This window comes from Ambystoma mexicanum, chromosome 2q (assembly GCF_040938575.1).
Source record: "Ambystoma mexicanum isolate Mex_15411 chromosome 2q, UKY_AmexF1_1, whole genome shotgun sequence".
Classification (NCBI taxonomy): Eukaryota; Metazoa; Chordata; class Amphibia; order Caudata; family Ambystomatidae; genus Ambystoma; species Ambystoma mexicanum.
The window spans coordinates 1464480011-1464500560 of NC_090924.1; the positions used below are offsets into that span (position 1 = coordinate 1464480011).

At 43.8% G+C, this 20550-nt stretch overlaps 1 protein-coding gene across 1 annotated transcript in view; it reads right to left on the reverse strand.

Moving 5' to 3' along the window:
* Positions 1–18197, reverse strand: part of LOC138568893 (vomeronasal type-2 receptor 26-like) — a 29594-nt gene extending 11397 nt beyond the window's left edge. The window contains exons 1-3 of the mRNA XM_069646674.1: positions 18180–18197; positions 16466–16690; positions 8714–8837 (exon numbers count right to left, since the gene is read on the reverse strand). Coding sequence (XP_069502775.1) covers positions 8714–8837; positions 16466–16690; positions 18180–18197 — 367 coding nt within the window. The remainder of the gene's footprint in view (positions 1–8713; positions 8838–16465; positions 16691–18179) is intronic.
* Between the last annotated feature and the right edge of the window lie 2353 nt (positions 18198–20550).

Here is a 20550-nt window from a genome sequence, read left to right on the forward strand (position 1 = left end):
AAACAAATTCAATAATAGCCGTGGATACAGAACTACATATCCCCTCAGCTATCTGTAGTAATATTATAGCCATGAATATCAGAAAGACGGGCAACAAAAATGCTTTCCTGTGTCTCCAGGCCCTCGCCAAGTGTTCCGCTCCTCTATGCCTGTTCCCCACACATCCATGAGGGCCTCCTACCTCCTCTGCCCACTCTCATTGCTTTCAAATGCCAGCTATTCACAGCTTTTCTGTCCATAGCTGAGCTTACAGAAAAGCTTTGTATTGCAAACTCAGTCTTACACCCACTCCAATTCCCGGATTTAACTTGGTGTACTCTTACCTCCCCCGACCTCTAGACGGATGGAATTTGCATGTTTCTTGACCTGCAAATTACTTTTTTCCCCATGTTTGCTTTTCAGAGGCTCAGAACATATTTTGACTCTGTATTCAATCTTGGAGATATTAAACTAAGTACTGTACTTGAGAGCAAGATTTGGACATACTGCTCTTTTTTATTGCCTGGAAAAGTAGATCCCCTTTCTTATTTTTGGCCCCAAAATATCCTCCATACATGACTGATAACAGACCCGTGAAGATATTGGGTCTCATTACAAGTGTGGCAGTCCGGAAATAAGGGTGCTTGTAGCAACGTACCAGCACCCTTTCCGGACCGCTACACTATAAGTCTGCCGGTAGGTGCTTGAACTACCCGCAGGTCAGGCCTGCAAGTAGTTTTGGCCATTACTGGCAGGGTTTTCACTGAAGCACTGCCCCGGTTGCATCTAGGTTGCACTGGTACATCTAGAAAGCACCACACCAGAACAGTGCTGTGATTATTAGCCTGTGCCTCTCTGGAATAGTACTGGGATTATTAGCCTGCACCTCTCTGGGACAGCACTGTGAATATTAGCCTACATCGCACCGTGGGAAAATTGTTGATAGTACCTTGAATCACATCCAGAAAGTGCCACATTCGGATAGTGATTCAAGTATTGGCCCCTGTCACACAGAGATAGTACTGTGATTATTGGCCTGTGCCTTACTGAGATGCTGCTTTGAACAGTAGCCGGCATCGCCCACTACAGAATTGTTGGTGTTGCCTTGAGTCACACCCAGAGAGTCCCACATTGGGACAGCACATAGCTATATAACCACGACTTGACCTTCCCCACAGCCACCAACACATAGTCTGTCTCACATTAGCCATCTATTGAACCAGCCACTAGTCATCTAGCAATCGCACTACCAGACATAGCCCCAGATTGTATCGGACAAACCCACCTCCCCAGACTAACCCCACGAGACAGCAGACTAAGCAAAAAAGACTAACTCTACACAATGACATTCAACTCAACAGCGTACTGCCAAACATCACAAAAATGATGCAAAAATAAATTGAACCAAAAGAAAGACTAATGGCAGAGAGAACAAACCCAACTAAACACCACCAAAGATCCACAACTGCAGAACACACCCCCCTCCAACAAGAACAAAAACAGAACCATCGCCATGCAAATAACCACTCACCGGAATGAACTGACCCAGCGAATGAATCAAGAGAGACCTACAACCAAACACAACTACGCAGAAGAACATGCAAAACTAGATGTAATAAGAACACGATCAACACCCTAACCCCATACATCACCAAAAGAAGAAGACCTTCCCTTCAACAAACTGAGGAAAACAAAAACCCAAGACTTAACCTGGAAGAGCTATTTGACGACGACACAACTGTACCAACGCTAAAACCAGAGATCGACTTGGAAGGAAAACAAAACACTAGTCAGAAGACAACACCGATAACAAAGCACAAACCAAATTATCCCTTAAAAATCCACTGCAACCTAATCAATGCAAGATCCATGTCAAAATTCGGCATGGACAGAGAAATTCGACTTGCTCTGTGACAACTGTATTGACATCCTATTCATTACAGAAAAATGGCTGGATGATAACTACAAAATCAAACGCCAAAGCTGCTAAGCCACAAATTCAAATGCCTTCAGAAAAAAAGGAGGAGACCTAGAAATAGCATTTAAAGAACACCTGCAAATAAAAACAGACAAACCTCTAAACATCATGAACTGCAAATCCATGGTCATACACCTATCAGCGAATCCTAAAACAAACATTAAATTCACACTGTTTTACAGACCACCGACATATGATGCAACCTTCATCGACAACTTCATAGAAACCATCACCAACATAGTCATTCAACATGAGCATCTGATAATTCTGGGAGACTTCAACATATGGTTCCTAGAAAAACACACCAACTCACAAAACTCACTAATCAGGACACTAACAACCATGAAACTACAACAGCTGGTCAAAGGAGCAACACACTTGGCAGGCACACCCTTGATGCAATCTTCACCAGGAAAAAACGTATCACCACTGCATCGCTGATCCAAATACTTTGGAGCTACCATCTCATCATTCCATTTGTGATCACACCACCAACCAAAGCTACCATCCATCCCCTCAAGCTCCCAATGACCACCAAAAGAAACTGGAAAACTGTCAAAGCAAGCAGCTTAATAGAACAACTGGAGCTGACCAAACCTTCCACGACAGAACTGGAGAAGGAAGACCTAGCCGGGAAACTGGAGCTACTCCATAAATGGATTGCTGATACAATTGAAAACATCTCCCTGGAGAAACTGTTTACCCCCTCAAGAAAAAGCAGAATGGCAAAATGGGTCACCCCACTACTACTGAAAAAAACCCAACAAGAAACTGGAACTAGAATGGTGTCATGATTAAGAGTTTGGGTGAAAGAAGAGTGAGAATCAGGAGCTGAACTACACTTCCCAGCAGGCAGTGGTTCATCGTGTAGTTCAGCATGTGTGTATGTTCGCGCCACAGCTAAGCTGTTGCAATTAAGGGGCTTCATAACCGCCAACCACCCGTGCCCTGGTGCAGATAATTAATGTTTGGACAGCAGGGGGGACGGTGGGTTGCAGCTCTAGGAGAAGAAATGCTATGAACTTGAACACACTGAAGGAACCCCGGAGGGAGTAGGTTTTTGCTTTGCCAGCGCTCAGTGGTCTCGTTCGCAAGAGGTATATGATCCCGGGGCGGTGTTGTTGAGTGTCCGTGTCATCTCTACAGGTCCGGACTGCCTCGGGAGGCGTCCAGACAGTGAGTTAAGTGGCTAAATACTGTTTCTTTGATGGTGTTATTTGAATCTCTAACGCAGTGGGGTTTAGGAAATGCTTATGAAAAATAATAGTGAAATGAACGCTCATTTTCTTTTCTTTACGCATTGGGAAATTCCCCTATGAACTTTTGCACATGCTATATGGAGAATGTTAAAAGCCAGACCAGAAGAGTTTTGGTGATGTGTGCTAATAACACAGTTGTATGTGCAATGTTATGTTGTTTGTTGCTTATGCTTGCCCGCTGGGCCATGAATTTACGTTTGTTTCACTGAAGGGGATTCCCTTTTTGTTTTGTGCCATTCCAGCTTTGCATTCTATGTTATGTGTACGGTGGTGTTAACAGCTGGGAATAAGAGCTGGTAACATTCATGTGATAAGAACTAACCCATATGTGGTATGTGCATTTATGTGTAAACCAAGTACTGAGTTAAGTACTATATTTTTTTGGACAACCAGAATCAGCAGGATGTCCGGAATACGCTGGAGAGTGTCGGACAGGTGCTAGGAGATCAGGCTAGGAAATGTAGGTTATAGGTTCTATTGTGCTAGGATGGCAATAATATAGTAGGATATGTGTATGTTTCTTTCCCTATCTTTCCTTTGTCATTCAATCCGCTTTCCCTAACTCCGTCTTCTCCCCATTGGCTGCCACCTGGTTACCTGTATTATTACTATTCAGGTGCCCGTGCCAACCATGGGGGAAGGGTCAATCATTTCAGCTTCTGTAGTTTGGGAGTGGGGATTGAAAACCCAATCCTTTTTGTAATACATATATTTGACCAATGGAAAAAAGAATATGACCAAGATAAAAAAAAAACAGTTCCAGAGACAAATCGTAAAAGATAGAAATTCAAAAGGCAGAATCACCAAAGCCACCAACACTGAAAAAGAAATGTTCAACATCATAAATGAAATGAGAAGCCCACCAGGTTGCAACAACACTCCAATACCTTCACAGAAACTATGCAACAACTTGGCAGACCATTTTAAAAACAAAATCAACGACATCCGATAAATCATACAAAACAGACTGACCAATCTTAACACACAACCAACCAGATCCAACGAGGAGCCAGAGCACAAACTCCAAAACTTCCCGCAAATATCAGTAGAGACATTCGTCAAGTTGGTAAAACATAGTAAGAAAGCAGGATTGCCCACGGATCCCTGCCCCCCAGACAGCCATAAATCAATCCTCACTCAAGCATTGCCATCTGAATACTACAGAAATCTCCTTAATCTGTTGATCGTAACAGGGACCATACCCTGATCCTTCAAATCAGCATATATTAAACCATTTCTTAAGAACACATGAGGTGACATGGAAGACCTCTTCAACTACAGGACGATTTAAAACATTTCCTACCCTGCAAAACTGCCCGAAACATACATATACAAACTAACCCAGGAACACATAGAAAAACACCAGCTACTAGACCAAGCACAAGCCAGTTTCAGACCTGCAAGAGGAACTAAATCAGCACTCCTATTCATCTGGGACGACCTAAAAACATACCCTGACTCCAACACAACCTCAGCCCTGATTCTGCTTGACCTCTTGGAAGCTTTTGACACAGTAAGCCATGACACCCTGATCAAAAGATTAGAAGTTATAGGTATAACGGACATGGCACTAGTCTGGATTAAATCATTCCTAGCAAACAGAACTGAAACGGTTAAGATAAAACCCTTCAAATCTGCTCCACAAATTAATGACTATGGAGTGCGACGAGGATCCCCACTATCACCACTGTACTTCAACATCTACCAGGAAACCTCTACCAGAGAACCTGGGAGTCCTAATGGACAACACACTAAACTTAGAACCACAAGAAAACACGATAATGAAGAAATGCTTCTTCCTCCTTCACTCAACAAAAACAATCCTACCTTTCCTGTCCTTCACCCACAAAACACTAACAATCGTTGTGCTCATGTCAAGAATCAACTACGCAAACAACCTCCACCTCGGGATGCTGCAACAATTCCTGAAGAAACTACAACGCATCCAAAATGCAGCCCCTAGATTCCTCCTCAAACTATCTAGAAGAGATCACATCACTGCAGCACTAAAAATGTTACACTGCCTTCCAATCAAACTACATATTACGTTCAAGACAATGTGGATAACACACACTGCAATTAATGGACAGGGAGCAGAATTCCTACAAAAGAGAATAACAATCTACAAGCCATTGAGAAACCTCAGATCAAGCAATGAAATCAACTTGGAACCAAAACCATACACCAGAAAAAAACTAGGGGGCTCCTCTTTCTCCCACCTGGCGGCAAAAACCCTGTACAACCTCCCGAAAGGAATAAGAAATACCAAAGACAACCTAAAGTTTAGAAAACTACTAAAAACCTGGCTCTTCAATACCTCGGAACCAGAGGGAAACAACTGAAACAATCAAACAGGGAATACAAAAGAACAGAAACTCTAACAAGAACAAGAGAGACAACGCTAGGTAGAACTGACTACGAGCGACATTCCTACCAGGACAGAAAAATAGCAAACAACTCTAACACAAAGGCAAACTACCAACCTATCCAATCAGACATGGCGTTGGGTACTAGCGTAGGTCGCAAGTAGATTGCACCAACCACAACCTGGGATGTAGGGGCTGGCCAAATTGAAGATAGAAATGCACTAGCTAACCTTACATAATGACAGAGAGATGAGTGACAGCCTTATCATGCTGAAACTATATCACTAAAAGGAAGACAGCCTTGTCCAAATCCCGAAAGCACATAATAGAAATGTATACAGATCTCAGGACAACAATGCTACTAAGTAACCATTGAAAAACTTCCAAAAACCTCACCCCTCTTCACACACCACTCACACTCTAACTAAACACAACCATACCTCTTAAACTGCAGCAACTTGCACGCACAAACAAAGCACACAAGACCCTCACACAACAGCACACGATGCACTCGGACTGAATACCACACCAAAAAGATCAACAAACAGTGTTAACCAAACTGAAGCTGCCAACAGTACATCACAGCTCCCTTGCTCTTCTCCAAATGTTATCCCACTAACAATCCCTCACCTACAACCCTTGTCTTTCAGATCCGCCAGAGCACCAGGGTACTACTCCGGTGGTGATAGTGTGCGGCACAAATATCCTTTACATTGATATTAACTCTTAGCAACAATGCCGTTGCTTCAGTGACCGGGGTAACCGTTCCGCTGCAACTTGTGATATCCCGGTGGCACCAGGATATCTGTCGGTGGAATCATTGGTGCGGCAGAACCAGCAGTTTACTGCCAACCTCATAACGAGGCCCGTTGACTATTGTCTCTAAATTGGACGCCTCCTCGTCAACAAACAGGTGCTCCATCACAGACACATGCATGCAGGGTCGGATTGGCCCCTCGGCCTTTCGGCCCGTGGCCGGGCCGGAATCGTCCCTGGGGAGTGGAGGCTGGTTTCGTGCCATGCCTGGGCCGGTTAGGAAGAAAAATAAAATGAAAAAATATATATATTTTTTTCCACATTTTTTTTTTCTTTTCAAAAAGCCTTTCTTCCTTCTTAGGTCGATAAATGAGTACCATCACAGGTTGGGTGATATTGTATGCATATTTGTTCTATAAAAAAAGAGCTTAAGCGTAAGTGCTATACAATAACATATTATCATTTGGCCTTGGACGTCTGCTTGGATTCACAGTAATTTAGTGTACTTAGTAACAATGCTATTTGATGCCACTTACTGTTTTGTGAAGTGGTGAAAGGTCGTGTTTCATCGCTTTCTGGGATGTCAATTTGGGGTGGGGTTAAATGACATCACTTCTGGTGATGTCATCAGAAGCCAAGGGTCGTGAGGTGAGGGGTGGGCACTTTTTTGAGGCGAGGGGTGGGCCACATTTTTTGGGTGACCGGGCCTATTTCTTGTCCCAGTCCGACCCTGCAAGCATGCACTCCCACAACAAACATGGCTGCACCATTCTCAGGCACATACGCGTTCCTGAACAGGTCATGCCAAGGGATTAATGGCTAAAGGTTATAACACTCACATGTGGGAAGTCAGCAGCCATGAATGATATGTCTGACCGCCGTACCCAAATCTCTCCATTATGTATCTTTAATTTCAGCCATTTTACAGAAGCACTCGTTACATCATAATGACATGACTTTTAGCTGACCACTCTACAAACTAATTAAAGGTGAGCATAGATGTCGTAGAATTTGATCACAGTATATTTCAAATAACCCCATATAAGGATTCTCTATTACACAGAGGTCAGTTAAACTAAAGGCTTGTTTCCACACTGCTGGTCCAGAAAATGTTTTTTGGGGTTCCTATATGCTGAGGGCCATGTGATGTGGCGCTGCACCTGCACAGGACCTGTCTGATACTATGGAATACGGTATCTCACCTGCGCCCTTTTAGGGATATCAGAAACTCTCTGGAAGTGGGACACCATCCCAGAAGGGTCTCATTCCAATGTAGTATCCAGAATGTCATTCACTCTTGGGATCCGGTGCTTGAGACCAGGAATAATGTTGCCTTCTTCATTCACCCCGAGCTGTCACCCTTGCAAAAGATTCCAGCTGCAGCACTTGCACAGATTCTAACAGAACCTTCCATGTAGATGTGCGACCCGCTGGGCCAGGGCAAAAAGAGGCACACGCCAGACACCACATGCTCTGGAAAGAAAGGAATCTGCACGCAGCAGAATGCAATGTAGATAGATAGTTACATGTGTTAGTTCAGGGTCTCCTCAAACATTCTTCCACAGACACCAAAGAAAAACCAGGTGTCTCCATTTATAACCGTTTGTGACGGCACCAGCTACTTGGTTTCTGGCTTTACCCTATCTATTTAGGGTCATAGCTGAGGAATGATCACTTGGAGAGACGTCAGTAGTTACTTGTTGTGTCCTCTTTCTACTCTATATCACATGTCATGTGAATTCAGTGTGACAAGCAACAGGAAGGCTGCATTGCTACATAGAAAACCTGTCGCACCATTCACGAGGATGAGCTCTACCCTCTGTGAATAGCCGCTGAGCTTTTCATGCTTGCTAATGTCTGCATTGACAGCATTAGCAAGGAGGCCACATTTATGGCATACTGCTGTAGCCCTCTGGAGTGATGTTGCTATTATTATCAGGTAGCAAAGCCTCATGCTTTCCCTGATGGAGCATGGTTGCAGCATGTGTGCATGGATATGGTGGTCCATGTTGAAGTTACTTAAATCTGGTGATTAGACATTGAGGCACATAGCTTCACCCATGACTTAAGTGCACGTGCCGGTCAGGATAAAATAATGTGCTCCTTGCAGCAAGTGGTGCAACTTTGTCATTTTCTTAAATAAAGAGAAGTGAGGACATATTGGCCGCGTGACTGATGTGATTCCATGAACAGACATCTGCAGAATTAAGAAGTGATTGATTATAGGACATGGATCAGCGCCTGGACAAATACCTTCTTAAGCGTGTAATCAAGTTCTCATTTTTGAGTCCATCCCCAATGCATATTCTCCAGGAAACAGGAGCTGTATTTTCCACTTGTTCATTTTATTCAGTGTATCAAATGTTATCACCTACCACTTAAGTGGGTAATTTCTCCATCAGGGCATGGGGTGCAGTCATAGCAGCAGACTGGCCGATCCTTCTGAAGGACCTTGCGGTATCCAGGAGAGCAGCTCTCACTGCAGACAGAGCGGGGAATCTGGGGAGAGAAGATCAAGGACACCAGTGATGATAAACACAGAGGGAGTGGTCTGTGTGGGAGGATGAAGGACACAGCTGATAATTATACAGAGCAAGGAATCTGTCCAGGGGTAGATGGGGATACATCTGATCATGAAACAGAGCAAGGAATCTGAGGAGGGAGCAATGAGAATACCATCAGTTCCTTAGAGCAAGGAATCTGAGGTGGGTGTCATATTTCTAATTATATATCAATACTCCAGACACAAGCTTCTGTCATCTTATTTATTTTATTTCTTCCGACCTATTGCCCCACATTCCTCATTCCATCCCACCTCTAGAATTCCACCCACCTATTCCACATTCCATATTCTATACTCTGCATGCTACATCATAACTTGTATTTTCTCTACCACACAACACCCCCCTCACTTATCATCTAAATTTATATTTAAATCAAATAAAACACATTTGTTCAACAAAAGTTACATTTGCTCAATTAAACGGCTTGGTTTGCGAACTTCTCTATGAGGACGACATTTCAATGCTCCCTCTGATGAGTCATGACTTATAACATCACTTCCAGACACCCCAACATCCAAAGTCACCGGATCAACGCCATTCCTTTGACCACGAGACCCCACCACCTGTAAAGGAACATCACTGGATATTCCAAAATCAGCATCACTGGACATTCCAAAGTCACCTTCATCCAGTAAAGTTAAATCAATGTCACAGTCATTATGAATGACCCGCTGAATCACCCGATCCACCCTTCTTACAGTCCCCATCTTCATACGTATCATGAAACAATTCTTTGAAATAGGATACATTTCTGGTTATTTTACGATCACCCCCTTCAGCAGTGACCATGGGTCCTTTAACAACCTTAATCTTTAGCGGTATTGGCCAGGATTTAGAATCCAACTTCTTGCGCTGACTTTGTTGAACCAACACCTTTTGCAATCTGTCCATTCCTTGATCTTGCACCTTTTCACTTTATCTCACTCTCGAAATTAATTGTCTTCAGCAGCCGTGTAATCTTCCACCCATGGAAGTATTGTACAAGGTTTATACTTGATCATCAACTCTGAAGGAGAGTGTCCAGTCATCTCATGAGGAGTATTGCGATACCTTCTTAGCATCTGAGAAATAGCCTGTGGCATTGATACATTATCCACAACAGCCTCTGTCGAGTCCACTTTAAAGTACTCATAAACCTTTCAACCATACCATTTGCTTGAGGCCATAATGGTGTTATCTTCTGATGCTTAAAGCCCAGATGTAACGCAAACTTATTGAACTCATGACCCTGAAATGGTGGCCCATTGTCTGTTTTCACCACCTTCAGAACTCCCCACTCACTGAATAACTCATCAAGCACCACCACAACATGATGAAATGCAGTAGACGATACATGCTTCACTAGAGGAAACCTGATACTCATCTATGACCACCAGTAAGTAGCCTCCTTCATCGAAAGGTCCAAAGATATGAACAGCCACACGGTTCCATGGACCATCTGGAAGTGGCACCTCCTGGAGAGGTGCTGCACGGCCATTTGATGATGCCACTTGACATGCAAAGCAATTTTGCAAAATTCCTTCCACAATTACATCCATACCAGGAAACCATACTTGATTTCTCAGAATCTTCTTAGTGCTTACAACCCCTCTGTGGCCTTCATGCGCTAGTATCACCGGGACCTTTCTCAAACTTCTCGGAGCTACCAGTCTGTTGCCTGTGAGAAGCACTCCGTCCTCTGTTGTCGACAGCTCACTGCTCATTCTAGCCAACTTCTGAAGATCTTTCATGTCACCTTCCTCTATTCCTTTTTCTAAGTTGAGACAATGCCATTTTCCCTCTTTGGTGAGTCTAACCGCCACCTGAATCATCGGATCATCCTTGCTCTTCTCCTTAAATATTTCCTTAGTTATTGATGGCGGTAAAGCATTAAGAGATAGGTATGATATATATTCTTCTGCATTTATTTGCATTTTAGTCTCTGCCACACCTGCAGGATGCCTTGACAAATAATCTGCTGGATCTGCTTCTTTCCCAGGTTTATGAAGGATTCTATAATCATATTTCTGTAGTTGTAGGCCCCATCTGTCAATTCTAGGAGGCATCTTGATTCTAGGATTTCCAAAAAATGAAAGCAGTGTTTGATGATCAGTAACAAGAATAAAAGGTTTCGCAATTACAAAGTATTTAAACTTTTCACACACCCCTACAGCCGCCAAACTTTCTTTTTCAGCCTGTGAGTATGCTTGTTCAATATTGCTCAATGTTCTGCTAGCATATGCGACAATGCGTCTCTTATCTTCATGCTCCCCCCCTGGATCTAGCTGTGCTAGAAGAGCTCCTAGACCCACCGGGCTTGCATCCACTACATTTTCAGTTTCCATTTGAGGATTAAAATATGCTAACTGCCTATCACTGACCAATTCATCTTTAATTTTCTTGAAACTCTTTTCACAATCATCATTCCACACAAATGCCATATCCTTTTTCAGAAGTTGCCTCAGTGAAGCATTGATAGTTGCAATAGTTTGGTAAGTACCTGGCACAATATCCAGCCATACCTAAGAAAGATCTTAACTCTGCTATATCCTTTGGGGCTTCAGGATTCAAAATACTCTTCACCTTTTCCGTGCCTGCCCTCATTCCATTCTCTGAAAATATATGTCCAAAGAACTTTAGACTTTCCTTGTTTATATCACATTTTTGTCCGTTTAACGTCAGTCCATTTTCTTGCAATAACATCCATACCTGTTCTAGAGCCTCATCATGTTGGTCTTGACTGGTTCCATAAATCAAAATATCATCACTGTAGTAAACGCATTATTTACTGGTGCTATAACTCTCCGTATTGCTTCCTGAAATATTTCTGCAGCAGACGAGATGCCAAAACTGAGTTGCTTATATCTGAATAAACCTTCATGCGTGCAAAAAGTAGTTATGGGCCGGGACTCTGGATCAATCACTTGCTCTATTTGACTCTGCAATCTATCTTATTTTTATTCTTGAACTCTGAATTTGTTTTTATTTTTTTGCTCTGTTTTCCTCCACGCTTGATGAGAAATCTGATGTCAAATTTATTTTATGTACGTTCTGATGTTTGTTTTATTTGATGTACTATTAGAGATCTTCCTCAAGACCTTGTAGTGTTTGTTTGTGTGCTACTTGTTCGTTTAACTTTTCTCCACATTCATGTCATTTCCATTCATTTGCTTCTATTAATGCACCACAGATTCGTTTTAATTGGCTCTCATTAACACGCTCCATTTCATTTGCTCATGTTGTTTGACAGTATCAGGTTGCATTGGCAATCGTTTCATTCACTCATGTTGTTTGACAGTATCACGTTGTATTGGCAACCAAAATCAATGCTCATAACTTTCACTCCTTATTTTTATTTTTTTTTGCTTTCAAAATGGCAGCATGTATTTACACGTATGTAGGTTCATTCCTCTAACAATTTTATATTGCTTGTTTCCCGAAATGGCGGCACGTAAATTTTACGTACCTGGGTCCTTTTTTCTATAGTTTCAATGATGCTCCTCTTGCTGTCCCTCGCTCGTCAGTTGCGTTACTTCGTATGCAAAAAATGCTTTTGAATACATAAATGTTTCTTTTCCACTTTCTGTGCCTCAGTTATTATTATTATAACTTGGTTTTACCGTGTGTATACCATATATATAGCTGTACTGTCTTTATGTTATTTATGTGATATGTCTCAACAGTTTTTAATCCTCCCGTATTAACTGTTTCTCGCCATTCTTTGGTTCTTCTGTGTTGCTTCAGCTTGCTTGGATTCTGCTTCCTCTCGTCGCCAATTTGTTATATTTCTAATTATATATCAATACTCCAGACACCAACTTCTGTCATCTTATTTCCTTTATTTCTTCCAACCAACTGCCCCACATTCCTCCTTCCATCCCACCTCTAGAATTCCACCCACCTATTCCACATTCCATATTGCTACATCATAACTTGTATTTTCTCTACCACACAACAGAGGGGGCAATGTGAATATCATCTGCTCCATAGAGCGAGGAATCTGAGGAGAGAAGCTGAAGGACACAAGTGATGATAAACACAGAGCGAGTGGTTCTGAGGAGACGAGGATGGAGGACACCCTTGATAATTATACAGAGCAAGGAATCTGTCCAGGGGGAGATGGGGATAAATCTGATCATGACACAGAGCAAGGAATCTGAGGAGGGAGCAATGAGAATACCATCAGTTCCATAGAGCAAGGTATGTGTGGAGGGAAGATGAAAGACGCAAGTGATGAGAAACACAGAGCGAGTGGTCTGAGTAGGAGAGGATAGAAAACACAGCTGATAATGACAATGTGTGAGTTCTGAAGAGGAGAAAATGAAGATACATCTGATAATGACACAGAGCAATGAATCTGAAGAGGGGGAGATGAGAATACATCAGATAAATACAGAGAGCAAGGTATCTGAGGAGGGAAGATCAAAGACAGTAGTGGTGACAAACAGAGAGAGTGGTTCTGACGAGGAGAGGATGGAGAACACAGCTGATAACACAGAGCAAGGAATCTGAAGAGGGGAAGGTGAGAATACATCAGATAGTTACAGAGAGCAAGGAATCTGAGGGTAGATGAAAGACACGTGTGATGATAAACATAAAGTGAGTGGGTCTGAAGAGGACAGGATGGAGAACACAGGTTATAATAACATAGAGCAAGGAATCTGAGGAGGGGAGAGGAATCACACTAGTGATGATAAACACAGAGCCAATAGTTTGAGTAGCAGAGGATGGAAAACACAACTGATAATAAAGTGAGGAGTGTAAGGAGAAGAAGATGGAGAATGTGTGATAATTAAACAAAATATTGCGGTAGGAAAAAATGGCAGCCTATACTGAGGCACAATGAGTAGGTGACATTTTTTGAAAATATAGAAAACATATTTACTTTAATATTTATTTCTTATAAAATTAATACAAGTACATACACTCTCTTAAACTTGCATATATTCCAAGAACAAAACACAGACATAAAATAATGCAATGTGAGCAATATACAAAAAATTCACAATTTGCAGGACAGTGACTCTTAACCTCTCAAGGTAAGGGATGCTCTACTACATAGAGCCTACAGATTCTGCACAGTATTTCTCGAGTGCCACCTTCAAGCTCCTGACGTCCCATTTAGGACCAAGCTTGATGCCATCTCTACGCTTGGATCAACTATGACGTCCAGTCCTCAAACCTGGTCCAACCTGCTTGCGCAACAGCTCTAAAAATGTGGACTAAGAAGGTACTATTGACTTTTAACTGCCCTTGTTGTCCAGTTTGGGACCTATACACTGGTTAGGTCACTAAATACCTTCTTTTTTTTAAAAAAAACATATTATTTTTCAACAACATTGTAGTTGACGTGACTTACACCCATGATTCATTAATAAAAGGCCTGCATTGTGTGATCTTTGCTTATTCTCTGTTTTTGCCTCAGGTGTGGGTTTTGTGTAGTGTTTTTCAATTTAGTTATTTTTGTAGTTGGTTGGTTTTATCTATTTTTATATGGAACCTTGATTGGACATTCCCTTTATTTGGACTGTTATACCTTGCTGTTTGGGTTGCTACTGAATCACATTCACACCCCTCTTCAGAGTACAGACTTCCCTCGTCCCATGATCCCAAAAAAGCCAAAGGAGGTATTTCTCTTAACTGTGCCTGTTATATCTTTGTAGCAGTGTGAACGTGGAATTCCCATTTTAGCCGCTACCCATCATTATACTGCTGTTGCAAGGGAGAATTCACTTTGTCACACACATGATGCTTGCCACAGTGGCATTACCAAACTCGCTTAGTTGCCTGGCGCGCTGTAGGTATTGGTTGAGTGCTGCAACAGGCACATCACACATTGGAAATCCTTTTCCATAACACTGGGTGAACCGTGAAGGAAGCTGCCTCTTAACTTTGAGAGCAAGAAAAGTAAAACAATGTTTACGAGCAGTGACAAGAAATAGCAGCCCTCCACTGAGCCCATCAGACTTTGCAAACACAACATCACTGATCCACTAGGCTACATAGAAAGACAAGGGGGAGGAAAGAAACAACTTCCAGGCAGCTGTGTACGCCCCTTGACTGCAGAGGTGCCAGGCAACATGGCAGTTTCTTACTTTCACCTAGACAATAATCGATGCTGAAAGCAAAAAGTGGACAGTAATGGCCACCATCCCAGGCCCAGGAGCCTTGCAAACACTGCAGCACTGGCTCACTAGGCTACACTCTAGATAGACTCTAGAGGGGGGCAGCTTACAGTTCATGGCACACCTCTTGATGTGACAGATAAACTGCTGGGCAGTGTTATTGATCCACAGAGTGGCTTGTATTTTATTGAAATCACTGCTTCTTGCTTCCTGGGGGGTCCTACACATGTTAATGATGGGCAGCTGTGTGCCTTGTAGCACAATGTTGGGGACTTCCATGTGCACACCGTAAAATGCATCCCTACTGCCGAATCCTTTGGCGTCTTTACCACTTAGCCGTAGCAGCCCCCAGATGTATAAATGGCTCCTAATTGCCTCGGGCTACTTCCAGGTTACATTTCACAAAAGGTCTGAGCTAGACTACATGGGTCAGGAGGATGCATCCTGTGCCACCCATCACTATGCTCTGCCCACCCTGGGAGTAGGGTCCAAGAAACTGAAAAAGGACTGAAGTACAGCGGCCCAGCAGCCCATCACATTGCACATGGGGTTGTCTATACAGTAAACAGAAAGCAGGTGGTAAACAGGAGGAAACATCCACTAGAGGGCAGCTGGCTGCTGCTAAGAGGCACCTCCATGAGCTAATCACTTCATTGGCCAGGGCCTTGCTTAACAACCCATCACTGTTTGATATGATGGAAGAAGACGCTGGTGAACAAATCAAAGTTTGGAGTTTCATGGCAAGTATTACCAATTGCCATGCCAACCCAATATTCTGCTACTAAACACTGTGTCTTGTCTGTCTCTTTTCTCTTATCAATGCTTTGGCTCATGTGGTGTAATCACCACCATATGCGCCAAAGCCACAAATGAGGATATAAATCTGGTTTTAAAAAACAAGTTTTAATTATTTCCAAATTGTGTCCGGAAAGTAAAGTTGATGTTAGAGATGCTGGGTTAAAATAAAACAGTTAATAATTCCTAAAGTGTTCTTGCAGAGTGATGTTTATGGAGGAGATGCTAAATTGAAAATAAAGGGGTTGCTGTTTCCCAGATTGAACTTGTAGAGGACACCTGACGGCAGAGATCCTGGGTTAATGTTAATGTTGACTGGATATTAAAGCTGATGACTAAGAACCTACTACTAAATATAAGGATTGATTGTTCCCCGATTGTTCTGGAGATTGCAGCTAATTACTGAAATCCTATAAAGTGAAGCTGATGACAGGAATCCTGGATTAATATAAAAGGATTGATTGTTACCAGATTCTATCTGGATATTGAAGCTGATGACAGCGATACTGGATTCACATAAAAGGGTTGATTGTTCCCAGATTACGCCTGGAGTGTAAACCTGAGGCACTCCTTTTCCTTTTCACCCACCGGCAATTGCAAATATTTATTTTTAATCTGTCTATTACATGCTACATTTTCCAGAAAATCGCCTAGAGGGTCTTACCTGTGTAAATCCGGGGTGCCAATGAATGTCACGGTCATTGAGGATAAACTGCATTTGCCCTGCAGAGTCGATCATGATGTTTCCCACCTTGGTAAATGTAGTGTTTACTTCAGAGAAGTAAAGCCAGTTCACAATATCTAAACGTGTGGGCGAGTCCCCCTGAGCATTGAAGGACATGTCACCATTGGTGGTTTTGAAATGGACGTTCTGCATGTGATGATGTAACTGCCAAAAAGAAAAGAGGCATAGGATTAGGTTGAATATGATAAGGAATGCAAGGGAATCATCATGCGTGCATCAGTGACAGCCATGGCGATAGTCCTGACTACTTACCTCTAAACGTCATTACACTGAGACCCGCTCTTCTTCAGCATCACCCTGAGCATGAGATCAAGTGGATAAGGGCAAAGGAAAACAGAAGCCATGGAGGTACTACAGCGCACCCGAAACCCAAGCCTGAAGGTCACTTCACCTCAGACAAATCAAGAGCTACACATAGGTCTGGCTGGTTGCAGACAGTTCAGTATCAGAGTTACCCAACCTGAGAGAGAGCTGCTCAAGTAGTCCAAGGGTTAGGGAGTAATTAGAGGGATGCAGTATCCCCATATGGAGAAAGGTTGCATCTTGCTTGATCTGCGGCATCCCCCCTCTCGAAGGAGCCTCTGTGTCTCTATTCTGGAGCACCCCCTCACTGGAAGAAGGTTCCCTGTCACTTAGGGTATCCCCCCACTGGTGAAAGACACCCTGTTATTTGGTATGGGGCATCACCCCAATTGAGGAAGGTCCCCCGTCACTTGGTCTGGGTCATCTCCCCACTGGAGGAAGACCCCTGTTGCTTGTTACGGGGCATTCCCCCACTGGAATAAGAACCCTGTCACTACTTTGTCAGTGGCATCCCCCACTGGAAGAAGGTCCCCTGTCACTTGGTCTGGGGTTTCCATCACTGGATGAAGGTCACTGTCACTTGGTCTGGGTTATCCATCACTGGAAGAAGGTCTCCTGTCACTTGGTCTAGGGCATCCCATCACTGGAGGAAGGCCTCCTGTCACTTGGTCTAGGGCATCCCATCACTGGAGGAAGGCCTCCTGTCACTTGATCTAGTGCATATTCCCACTGAAGGAATGTCCCCTGTCACCTGGTCTGGGGGATCCACCCATTTCAAGAAGCCCCCCTGTCACTTGGTCTGGGGTATCCATCACTGGAGGGAGGCCCCCTGTCACTTGGTCTGGAGCAGCCCCCTACTGTAAGAAGACCCCCTATTACTTGGTCTGGAGCATCCCCTCACTGAAAAAAGGTCACTGCCACTTGGTCTGGTGCAAGCCCCTTCATTGGGCAGGTAGCTACAAAACCCCTTGACTATTGTCCTGTTCCTCTGTTCCCTTATTTGCCCTCAGAGATTATTCTAGAAACAAAGTCTGTGTTATTTTTTGAAAGAATTTTATTTTCAACAAAGGTGTGGCCATGGTGCATGGCATTATTAATCTAAAAGTCATATACTAAGATACAGAGCATCTTGGATAACCCAAAAACACTCAGAAGTAGAAGAGCACATTACATCCCCCACCCACTCGGGACCCCACAATTCCAACTACAAACCCCAAAAGTACAAACCCTCTCATGTCAATGTGAAATTATGCAAAAAAATTGGTTTATACACCGTTGCCTGGTTATCATTGCAGCATTCTATCAGTGACGACCAATTTTTAAGATATACGTCAAGTCGATCCTCCATTGTGGCTATGATTCTTTCAGCTGCCAACACGTCCCAGACCATCACACACCACATGGGAAGCACTGCCTGTAAGATGGATTTCTAAACTCTGGCCTGGTGGACAGATGTCTAGGAGGCTATCCTACTTATAGTGAACAGGGGAAACCCTGGAAGCTATAGCCAAACCATTCAAGTAGCATGGAGAGTGGTCAAGGCTAAGTCTCAGGAGAGGTGAGTGGGGTCAAGGGTCCAGAATGAGTCCACAAGTGAGCAATCAAGGATTGCACTTAGTCAAGTAGTTGTAAACATACTATATTTATTATTGACCAAAACACACACTGAGAAATGAATCAAACAGATGATACTATCACTCAATACGAATAATATAAAACATATATGCAGTCACTGTTAGTCGCTGCAAAATAAACAGTTCACCCCCCAATACCTGAAAGGGAAAGTAAGTAATTAACAATTCCACCATCAGTCCACAGGAATTACAACCCTTACTTATAATGTCCAACCCTACATTGAATGGGGCTTTGTGCCTAAACAATCACAACGTTCTGAATAGTTTTAGGAGTTTTGACTGAGTTAGGGAAAGCATCCTGGCAATGTGAAGATTGATCCAGAAGATTGCTCAAGGAGTTTACTGGTGATTAAAATGCTGTACTATGTGGCTTTTGGAACAGATCTGATTTGTTCGACCCAAGTATATTGAATCGCAGCGGAAATGACTGTAGTCTATTTTGTCACAATTCAGTTTGTATTTGTGGCAAACAACACAGATCCAAGACCGCCAAACCTCCCCATGCCTCCCCCTACTTACCTATTCACTGGCTGCCGCTCCTCCTATACCCCTCTGGTGTCAGTTCCATCCCTCTAACATAGGTCGGATCTGACACGATTGTTGCCAAAGCCAGGAGTTGTAAAATAATAGGTGGAGATAGGGGGATCAGTATTATTACTAATTGATTGATCGATTGTTTATTTGTATAGCGCCTTTACACAATGTGTTTCAAAGTGCTTCAAGGAGGGAGGGAACATGGCAAAATACAGTTACATTCTTACAAGTCCTTGAAAAAAATTCAGAACGTGGAAAATGACTATCAAATCATAAACAGATAATACTAGTGCATGGCACATTAAGGGAGAGGAGAGGGTAGGAAGGCAGGAGACAAAACTAGCAGTAACATTACTATACCTGACGACAATTGTTGCAGTGCAAGAGTGACAAAACGAGGTGTAGGAGGGGAGGGGGGCGAGAGGGGAGAAAGGGGAAGGGAGAGGAACAAAACAAGGGGCTGTCCATAAAAGGTCAAAGCAGTTAAAGATAGTGCTAGGGAGTGAAGTGGGAGGAGAAAACAAGAAGGGAACGTGGGGACAGACAAGCTGTTATCAGAGGTCAAGGGACCAATGATAAGAGTAATTGCTTAGGTAACGTTTAGAGGTGGAGGGGGGGCAAGAGAGGCAAAGACAGAAAGCTACAATTTACTATGCCTCACGGCAATTGGGGTAGTGCTGGAAATTGACAGAGGGAGGGAAAGAAAGGGAAGGAGGGGTGGAGAGGGTGAGGGGAAGGGAGGAGAAAAAGGAGAGGGCAAGGGCGTAAAAGGTAACGGGAGAAGAGTAGGGGCAGGAAGCCATAACAAGAGGGTCAAGGGACAACAGGGGGCAGGGAGTGGGGGTGGGAAAATGGGAACTAAAGGGGGCAAGGACATGGAGACAATGGCGGGGGGAGTGGGGCATTGAGACACTGGTGAAGGGCAGGGGGACATAGAGACACTGGCGCGTGGCAGGGGGGGGGAAAGAGACACTGGCGGGGGCAGGGGGACATAGAGACACTGGTGTGGGGCAGGGGGGACATAGAGACACTAGCTGGGGGGCAGGGGGACATAGAAACACTAACGAGAGACAGGGGGGACATAGAGATGCTGGCAGTGTTCAGGGAGGACATAGAGACACTGGCGAGGGGCAGGGGGGACAAAGAGACACTGGCAGGGCGGACATAGAGACACTTGCGAGGGGCAGAGAAGACAAAAATACACTGGCAGGGGGACATAGAGACACTGGCAGGGGTGACATAGAGACACTGGCATTGGCTACATAGAGACACTGGTGGGGGGCATGGGGGGCATAGAGACACTGACAAGGGGTAGGGGGGACAAAGAAGACACTGGCAGGGGCAGGGTGGACATAGAGACACTGGCAGGGGCAGTGGGGACATAGAGACACTGGCAGGGGGTAGGGGGGACATAGAGACACTGACGAGAGGGAGGAGGGCATAGAGACACTTGCGGGGGGCAATGGGGAAATAGAGACACTGGCGAGGGGCAAGGGAGACAAAGAGACACTGGTGGGGACGGGGGACATAAAG